Source organism: Penaeus monodon, chromosome 39 (genome assembly GCF_015228065.2).
Source record: "Penaeus monodon isolate SGIC_2016 chromosome 39, NSTDA_Pmon_1, whole genome shotgun sequence".
In the NCBI taxonomy this organism is placed as follows: domain Eukaryota; kingdom Metazoa; phylum Arthropoda; class Malacostraca; order Decapoda; family Penaeidae; genus Penaeus; species Penaeus monodon.
Window position 1 is genome coordinate 29,083,424 of NC_051424.1, and position 10,154 is coordinate 29,093,577.

General features: G+C 39.3%; 1 protein-coding gene across 1 annotated transcript in view; it reads right to left on the reverse strand.

Annotated features, from left to right (window-relative positions):
- Positions 1-273: 273 nt before the first annotated feature.
- The window catches only part of LOC119597414 (sequestosome-1-like), a 10,793-nt gene continuing 912 nt past the window's right edge, over positions 274-10,154 (reverse strand). The window contains 7 exon segments of the mRNA XM_037946986.1: positions 274-1,234; positions 4,056-4,451; positions 5,027-5,123; positions 5,125-5,901; positions 6,034-6,209; positions 6,319-6,468; positions 7,180-7,371. Of these exon segments, the coding sequence (XP_037802914.1) occupies positions 1,095-1,234; positions 4,056-4,451; positions 5,027-5,123; positions 5,125-5,901; positions 6,034-6,209; positions 6,319-6,468; positions 7,180-7,354 (1,911 nt within the window). The 5' untranslated portion in view covers positions 7,355-7,371 and the 3' untranslated portion in view covers positions 274-1,094.

Below are 10,154 nucleotides of genomic sequence, written 5' to 3' on the forward strand. Positions count from 1 at the left end.
TCTAAACTCTGATTTCTGTTCATTTCAAAAGGGGATTGCCTGAAGACTAGATATATATAACAAGACTAGACATGATATAACAAGATGATAAATATGTTCTAGTAAATGAGTATATAGGTTAAATCAAGTTTTGCAATTTGAAAAAAATATATATACAATACTTTTTTTAAGAGAGGTCTGTCTCCAATTTTCAATAGGAAAATTGGCCAAAGAATCTAAAAAATTATACCTTTCATTTATATATTACACAAATAGGGTAATTTAAATAAGTAATTTGCTTTCTAAAATATTTATTGGTATTGGTACTTCACACCCATTCAAAATTCCAAGTTACTTAATTAACCAATACATCCATGTAACTTCCATGTCTGTATTCATGGTAACCTAAACACCATTGTGCTAAGAATCATGACCTCTTTACACCAATGTATATATTCATGCCTAACCTCTATCAAAGAGACTATATTTCACTAAGAAGCCATATACTTCATACTTTAAATCATTATCACCACAGCCATGATGAATATGCACCATGACTGTACAACTACAACTTGTATCCTGTCATACATTCAAACTGATGTGCCGAGTATAATATATACTGTATAATATATATATATATTTAAGGTAATACACTGATATATCGAACACTTATATTCCAATATTATATGTAAACACAACACAAAGTATTTCTTTCTTAAAATACTAGTAAAAGACCTCAACTTCCTTAACATTTGATACACTCAAACAAAATTGACCTCAGATACTATTCGAACTGCTAAAAAAAACAAAAGGCAAAACTAATACTGTATGCTAGACATTATTACTTCAATGTAGCAGGTACACTATAATCCAATTGCAATTTTAAAAATCATGATAATAAATGTGAACACCATTTCAGTTAACCACTAAAGACAATAAGCAGTCAATACACAAGACAGCTATTCTGTTCCAAATATTATCCCTAACTTGTTCAAACTTTTCAAACCAACTTTTTTTTTCTCTCAATGTGATGCAAACCATATATAAACCTAAACCAAGGGACTAATCTAAGAATGCAATATCTCCAATCAACATCTGTCATGATTATTATTTCTTTATTTGTTGACTGGCTGGAGAATGTCAAGCACCTGATTAATGTCTCCTCCCTTAATCTCCAAGAGATTGGTCAACCAGCCTCCCTCGTTATTGTATCCCATTGACTGCATCTGGTCAAGAGCACGCTGGATTGCAGGATCTGTAGGGAAAAATCGTGTTGTTCAATACATTGAAGGGACATCTTTCAATCTACAATGATTAATGTGTTCAAATTACAAATACATTTATTTGACGTTTTAAATAGTTTTTATTTTTTTATCTTTTAGGGAGTAAAACACTTAATAGGATGAGGGGTAAGGTGAGTGAGGTTGGATACTCACTTCTCCGGCGCTGGTGCGGAGGGGTGTGTAGCCTCTGATTAACCAGAGTCCAGTCTTCTGTATCAGAAGTATGTGCTCAAGCCTCCATCTGTTCCCAGCAGGACTGCTCACTTTTCCATGTCTTCAGATCTGCTGAGGTGCTCTGGATTGTCTGGCTGGTGGGCTGGTCATCGTCTGCCCCCCCAAAAAAACCTAAATATTAATGCTCTTTTCCTGAGGCCACAGACCCAGCATCTGAGAGGAACCTTTGATGGAACTTCAGGGGTAGATGCAGCGATCCCTGGCGGGAGAGAATGTCCTCACTGCAAGGCTGCATCTCTGCGATGCAGTGTGCCCACAGACACTTCACATCGATGCTACAGAAGAAAGAGCCAGGTTCAAACAAATGTAGATGTAGTGATAGAAAAGTACAATTATGATGAAATAAAATTGAAATACAAATCTAAGTCTAGTAAAAAAAGGTATCAACCGTGAGGTTATGACGATGCTTAATCAGTTTACTCTGGGAAGATTTTGTACAGCACTTGCAGTACAATATCACATATTTACTTTATCCTAATCTGCAAATTTAAATAATATTTCCATATCAAATTCAAATAAAAGCAAGACATTCCTGGTAAAACTTTAACAGATTGTCAAAATTCTTTACAAAAATAAGTAAAATGATTAATGCAAGACCAAATAAGCAGCCAAGAGAAAGAGTGAACATGTTAAAAAACCGAGACAGAGCACCATGAGCAAAGAGGAGAGAAGTAATGAGGACAGAAATGAAAAGTGGAGAGAAGGTGATTAGTATAGAGAAGGAAAGAGAGGAAAAATGAGAGTTTGTGTCTTGAAGGAAATGTTGACAGAATCTAGAAGAATAAAGGAAGGAAATTAAAATAAGAGACAAGCAGCAATACAAATTGGTTCAACATCTAAAAACTACCAAATCATACCAAGTGGAGATCCAAGATGGTGGCCAACGGTCTCTCCCACATTCTGCAGTCAATCATTCCCCTGGTGCTGCTCCTGTGTGTCATTTATCCTCAGTCGTTTCTGTGGCTTCCACTTACCACTGGCAGATGAAGAGGAGGAAGAGGAGGAGGAGGAGGAGAAAGTGTGGGTGACTGTGGGCCATTAACTGGGTTATTCTGACCCCAGTTCCAAGCTGTCCATATGCCACGAATCACATTGGCGACCATGGTTGAGGCCATCTGAGAGAAAAAGCGGTTTGTGCTGCTGAGCAAACCTCCTCCCCATCTGCTGCGCCTCCTCAGAATATGTTGGGTTTGTCCCTCTGCTCGGCCATGAAGGGGCATGGGCCAGGGGATGTGATTGTCCCAAGGAACACTCTTATCTTTATGTTGCGTTCTCCATTCTGCTCCTGTATGACTTTTGCTGCTGACTTCGACTTTGCTGTTGACTCGACTTTGCTGCTGACTATGGCTCGACGCTATCCTTGCTGCTGGCTCGCTGCTGACCACCTACTTGTTTGGCTTCTGATTTGGACTGCAGCCCCAGTTGATTGCCATCCTTGCCCCCCCACCAGCTCCAGAAGCCCGTCCCGCCCACACAGCCCTTCTGAACCTGCGGTGCCGTGACCGCCATGACCTCCGTGGGCCACCGTGGCCACCATGCCCCTGCACCGCCCATCCTCCAATGAAGGTGGCTGAGGCTCCAGCCATCCAGACTCTGAGGAAGCAGATGAGGCGGTGAAGCCGGCCACGGGTCAGCTTCAGTGTGCATGCCAAAGGGGTGGGAGAAGTGGCCAGGAGGACCATGGTGCTACTCTCCACCAGAACTTTGGTGAACCCTGTTGTAAGGAAGAAAGGTCAAGATAAATCCTTTCGTGGTTATGCAGTGTTTTATGGTACATAACTTAAATATGCTAATCAATATCCTCACCAAACATATGACGGCCTGAATAACACTTCAAATTACAACCTTTGATCAGCTTCGGCATGCGCATCATACGGTGTTCGGAGTGCTTGCCCTTAACTCGCAGCAGCACAGAGGTCAAAGTCCCTACAGCTGACACAACGATAGCGGAAACCACGGACAGATCCTCGCAACCATCACAAAACACCCTTAGTGTATGCTCCCTGTTGGCTCCTGTAATATACATGGTTGTAGATGGTCTAAAAAGACGTTAAATGACTGCATGGGGTTAAATAAACTGAAGTAAAAGAATGATTTGTAAGATCGTTCTTCCTTCTACTACCTGGGAGGAATGTTGAGCCGAGGGTCTGGCCGGTCCAACGGTAACGGACACCTTGAAGAGTGCAGCTTTGTATGCTGAGGAATCTGAATGGCCTCTATAAGCTCCTCTGTCAAGACGAGATCACAATCAAATCTCATCAGAATCTGGAATGAATTACTGCAATGTTACCCCGTAGATAATGTAAATCAAAAGGCATCCACACCCCCCCCTTGAATATTCCAAAAATAAGGAGGAAAAACACTTAAGAATGATTAAGACACACAGTCAGTCTACTACTTCAAAACCTCTGTGTTCCCATGGACATCAAGATATCATTAATATCATCTCTTACAAACAAATCTTAGATTACTAGTTCCTCTAGGAAAATATATTTAGAGCAGTCATTGACGTTTTAAATAGTTTTTATTTTTTTATCTTTTAGGGAGTAAAACACTTACTAGGATGAGGGGTAAGTTCAGTGAGGTTTGGATACTCAACTCTCCTGTCGCTTGGTGCGGAGGGTTGTGTAGCCTCTTGATTAACCAGAGTCCAGTCTTCTGTATCAGAAGTATTGTGCTCAGCCTCCATCTGTTCTCCAGCAGGACTGCTCACTTCCATGTCTTCAGCTCTTGCTGAGGTGCTCTGGCTTGTCTGGCTGGTGGGCTGGTCATCAGTCTGCACCTCAATATTAATGCTCTTTCCTGAGGCCACAGACCCAGCCTCTGAGCAGGGACCCTTTGATGGAACTTCAGGGGTAGATGCAGCCGATCCCTGGCGGGATGGGATGTCCTCACTGCCAAGGCTGCATCTCTGCCGGATGCCATTGTGCTCCACAGACACTTCAACATCAATGCCTACAGAAGAAAAGAGCCAGGTTCAACAAATGTAGATGTAGTGAAAAGTACAATTATGATGAAATAAAATTGAAATAAAAATCTAAGTCTAGTAAAAAGTTATCAAACCTTGATGTTATGACTTGCTTAATCAGTTTACTCTGGGAAAGATTTTTTTTACAGCACTTTGTCATACAATATCACATATTTACTTTTATCCTAATCCTGCAAAATTTTTAAATAATTATTTCCATTCTTAATTTCATAATTAAAAGCAAGATATTTCTGGTAATCTTTAACAGATTGTCAAATCTTTACAAAATAAGTAAATGATTAATGCTAAGACAATAGCCGCCAAGAGAAAGAAGTGAACATGTTAAAAACCGAGACAGAGCACCATGAGCAAAGAGGAGAGAAGTAATGAGGACGAAAGAAAAGTGGGAGAAGGGTGATTAGTATAGAGAAGGAAAGAGGAAAATTGAGAGTGGGAGGAGAAATGTTGACAGAATAATAGAAGAATAAAGGAAGGAAATTAAAATAAGAGACAAAGCAGCCAATACAAATTGGTTCAAACTCTAAAAACTACCAAATCATACCAAGTGGATCCAAGATGGTGGCAACTGTCTCTCCCACATTCTTCAGATAATCTTCCCCTGGTGCCTTGCTTCCCTGTGTGTCATTCTTATCCTCAGTCCTTTTTCTCGTTGTCTCCACTTACACTGGCAGATGAAGAGGAGGAAGAGGAGGAGGAGGAGGAGAAAGTGTGGGACTGTGGGCCATTAACTGGGTTGTTCTGACCCCCAGTCCAAGCTGTCCATATGCCACGCATCACATTGGCGACATGTTCTGAGGCCATCTGAGATGCAAAGCGGTGTGCTTGCTGAGCAACCTCCTCAGCCATCTGCTGCGCCTCCTCAGCAACCTGTTGTGGGTTTGGTCCATCATGCTCTATGTCCATGAAGGGGCATGGGCCAGGGGATGTGCTTGTCCAAGGACACTCCTTATCTTTATTGTTGCTGTCTCCATTCTGCTCCTGTGACTTTTGCTGCTGACTCTGACTTTGCTGTTGACTCTGACTTTGCTGCTGACTATGGCTCTGACTCTCTCCTTGCTGCTGGCTCTGCTGCTGCCCACTGCTTGTTTGGCTCTGACTTTGGCTGCAGCCCCAGTGATTGCCATCCTTGCCCCCCCACCAGCTCCAGAAGCCCCGTCCTCGCCCCCCACAGCCCCTTCTGAACCTGCGGCTGCCGTGACCGCCATGACCTCCGTGGCCACCGTGGCCACCATGGCCTCCTGCACCTCCCCATCCTCCACTGAAGGTGGCTGAGGCTCCAGCCATCCCTGGACCTCCTGATGAAGCAGATGAGGCGGTGAAGCCTGGCCCACTGTCAGCTTCAGTGTGCATGCCAAAGTGGGTGGAGAAGTGGCCAGGAGGACCATGGTGCTCCTTCCACCAGAACTTTGGTGCACCCTGTTGGTCAAGGAAGAAAGGTCAAAATAAATCGTTTAGTGGTTATGCAGTGTTATGGTACATAACTTAATTATGCTATATCAATATCCTCAAACATATGACGGCCTGTAATAACACTTCCAAAATACAAACCTTTGATTCAGGCTTCGGCATGCGCATCATACGGTGTTCGGAGTGCTTGCCCTTAAACTCGCAGGCAGCACAGAGGTCAAAGTCCCTACAGCTGACACAACGATAGCGGAAACCACGGACAGATCCCTCGCAACCATCACAAACCACTCCTTCGTGCACTGCTCCCTGTTGGCTTCCTGTAATATAAATGGTTAGATGGTCTAAATAGATGTTACATGACTGCATGGGGTTAAATAAACTGTATTAATAGAATGATTTGTAAAGATCGTTCTCCCTTCTACCTACCTGGGAGGGAATTGTTGAGCCCGAGGTCTGGCCGTGTCCCAACTGTTACGGACACCTTGAAGAGTTGCAGCTTCTGTTTGCTGAGGGAATCTGCAATGGCCTCTATCAGCTCCTCGTCAGACGAGATCACAATCAAATCTCCCTCAGAATCTGGAATGAATTACTGCAATGTTTACCCCGTATATAATGTAAATAAAGTGCATCAACACAGTGAAATATTGCCAAAATAAGGAGGAAAACCTTAAGGAATGATAAGACCCACAGTCCTGCTATACTTCAAAACCTCTTGCTTTTCCCCTTGACATCAAGTTATCTTAATATCATCTCTTACAAAACAAATCTAGATTACTATTTCCTCTAGGAAAAATATATTTAGAGCAGTCATTCATTTTATAATCTATTTCACTAAAAACATATAGAGGAACTATACTACATATCTAATTCTTTCTTAAAATCATATCACATCAACATGAACAATTTGTATAAATACAATGACGTTTTTCTCCACCAATTCAAGGAAAGATGAAATCAGGTAAGGTCATAAGCGTTACTAATTGACTCCATCAAAGCCTGTAAAGACATTTCACAAAAAATTCTAAAATGGGCACATTTTCCCAGCAGCATTGAGTTAATCTGTGCATGGGAGGGCAATCCAGTAAACGATTGTGGTTATATGATTAAATCTATCTTGTCTGAGTCTAACTTAGCTTCTCCAAAAACAATATAAAAAGTATTTTCTTTGGCATTACTGCCCATATGCTACTGTATTTGTGTATTTGAGTATACACAACATAAATCACATATGTTATATTCCCTACAAAAATAATAAAAACATTATGCAAATAACAAGAACTCACTCACCTTTCCATGAGAGAGTGACGTCTTGCTGTCCAAGCCCAAAAACTGATCGTACTTTCTCCTTCAGGCAATTAAAGTTTGTGGCAATGCCCTCTGCCAGGCCAAATCGACGGACCTCTTGCCGGCCCCCTCCTACATCCAGGTAGGCCTTGACGCTCATGCTTCTGTCGTCTGACATCTTGGTTCTTTAGACCACTGGAAATGAAAACTGGCTTTGAAATTCATGAGATGAAGGAAAAGAAAAATAACAATGAGAATAAGTATTAATCATAGTGATATATATATATATATATATATATATATATATATATATATATATATATATAGAGAGAGAGAGAGAGAGAGAGAGAGAGAGAGAGAGAGAGAGAGAGAGAGAAGAGAGAGAGAGAGAGAGAGAGAGAGAGAGAGAGAGAGATTTTTTTTTCTGAGAGGAAAATGATTGGAAAAAAGTATGTTTCTTTCACTATTCATACTGAGGAATGAGAAGAGGAAAACTGCAACACAGAGAATAGCAAATTCAGATATAGTGCCACATCAGTTTTAGCTAGCTATGAATGGGTTAAACACAATGAACAATAGATAGATTGTCTTTCCTTGAAATGAAAATATGAGAAAAGTAACTGGAATAAAAAGGACTTAGATATATAACTATCTCGTCCAGATACACAAAATTTGGGCAAGTTCACATAAAGCAATTACTATTCTGACAATGGAAGTACTGCTCAAGAGTCAGTCACAAAATTAAATCAATAATCTAAGTTACCAAGGCTGGGTGTGCCCCTATCAATCTTCCTGAGGGGAAGGTCATTAGGGGCTCTGGGAAACATTATCTTCACCTTGGTATGCATGGCAAGATAAAACTGAAACTCGGGAGAACAGAGTGGACTTAGGACGTGAGCAGTGTTTTCCATGACCTTTTCCTTTATTTGTGGCATAATTGTTCATGTCTGTGGAGTATTTCTTGTACTGACGACTGTAACTTTTTGTCCTCTATGAGAATATAGCCTTCAATTTGCTCTACCATTGTGCATTCATTCCATAAAGATTAACCCTCCAATAATTTACCAATCTGTGACTGTTAATCAAAAACTTGTTTTACTGCTATTACTTGTATCATTACTATTTTTAATATTATGATATTACTATAATTTTTATTCTCAATATGGTAAAGAGAATAAAATAAAATCATTACTATAAGTAAAAATAAAATAAAATGAAAACAAGTCTATTAATAAAAACACAAGACCACCCACAAGAAGATAAAGTCAGGTTCCACTTTCCTTACCTGACTTTGGAACCAGATTCTTCACCCTTTAGGCTATGTTTAGGTATGCTATATGAAGAACTAGTGACCTAAACCATGAACATTTTTCTATGATAGTTTTAGAAATTTATTAAATGGTATTATCCACTAATAACACTCTTAGAATGACTTAATGCTGTAAAGTAAGCAAATCAAAATGGTAAGTAACCAGAGGTAGCTCAGGGAACAGGAATTAGTCTAGTATAGTGGAAACTGGTCTTCACAGGACACAGTCCCATCGTCAAGCTGCTATCACTGAGGAGAGGGTGAATGTGAGTCACAAGAACATGACTAGAGCAAAGGAGGTTATGGTGAAGATTCAGTGGTGCATTAATGAGGTAGGATGAAGCAGTCACTTCTTCCAGTGCTTCATCTTGCAAAAAAAAAGTACCAGATCTATAATTGTAAAAATATTGCTATTCATTTATTTTTATTTGAAGTTTGTCTCTAATAACAATCAATTCCTAAGTTGAGCATGTAAAAATAGAGTTTGGGATGTTTTCTTTACAATTAAAAGAATCTACACTATTACAATACTGTCCTACACAGCTGGGAAGCAAATTTATATGACAGAGCACAAATAACTGATTTCTACTTTTCACTCAGCCTTGTACACTAGAAAACAAAACTTTTGCTGTTATAAAGGTAGGTCTGACTGATGTTTGTTAACACTGCTGGACAAATTTCTTCTGAAACTGCTACAGAAATGTTCATATATGCTAACTATATACTAGTGTTTGGTTATACCTTTTTTATCACATCTTGTGATAGAAATAAAATTAGAATATAATGAAAACTGTAGTAGAGTTCCTAGTAAAATTATTATGGTGATTTAAAGGACTGTATATTCATATCTGAATTTGAAATAATATACTACTAAAACCTGACTTGTTCTCATTTCATTCTCTGATTACATTATCATTTAATGTGAATAAAGACTGAGAAGACTTTCAAAACAAAAGTAAAATTATGTCATTTTTCAAATTGTATTGGAAATTTTTGTTTTAGCTCAGGGAACAGGGATTAGTCTAGTATAGTGGAAACTGGTCTTCACAGACACAGTCCCATCGTCAAGCTGCTATCACTGAGGAGAGGGTGAATTTTTTTTAGTTTTTTTTTTTCATTTTTCACAATTGTATTGGAAAAGAGTACTTTATGCAGTATATAACTATAATTCTATTATCTTAATTAAAAAAAAAGGGGGGGGGTCTTCCCCTAAGCTTATGAAGGCCCAGCAACTGTCTGTCTCAACCCAAAGTTTATAAAAAGATTGGACTGAAAATTTAGTAAACATTGCACCTGGAACCTCTATACATTTATACACAGTGACTACCCATTTGATCAGAAAATTCACAGTAAATTTTCTAAAACCACATGTATAGACTATCTCATGAGATGATAATTAAAGAGATATAAAAGTTAATGCTACTGCCTCACCTGTTTTTTTAAGCTTAAATAAATTCCAATATTTGGCTTTCAGAAAATACTTATACAAGTATAACAGAGAATAGTGCTGTATAGTCTGCATTTACTATTTAGACAAAGGTGCATTAACAGATTGATGATTGATGAGAGGGTGACAGGTTAGTGATCATCAATACTTAACAATTAACAGGTAGATGAATACAATGATATGACAAGTTTTGAAGTTGATGGTTATTTGATAATTAACAGG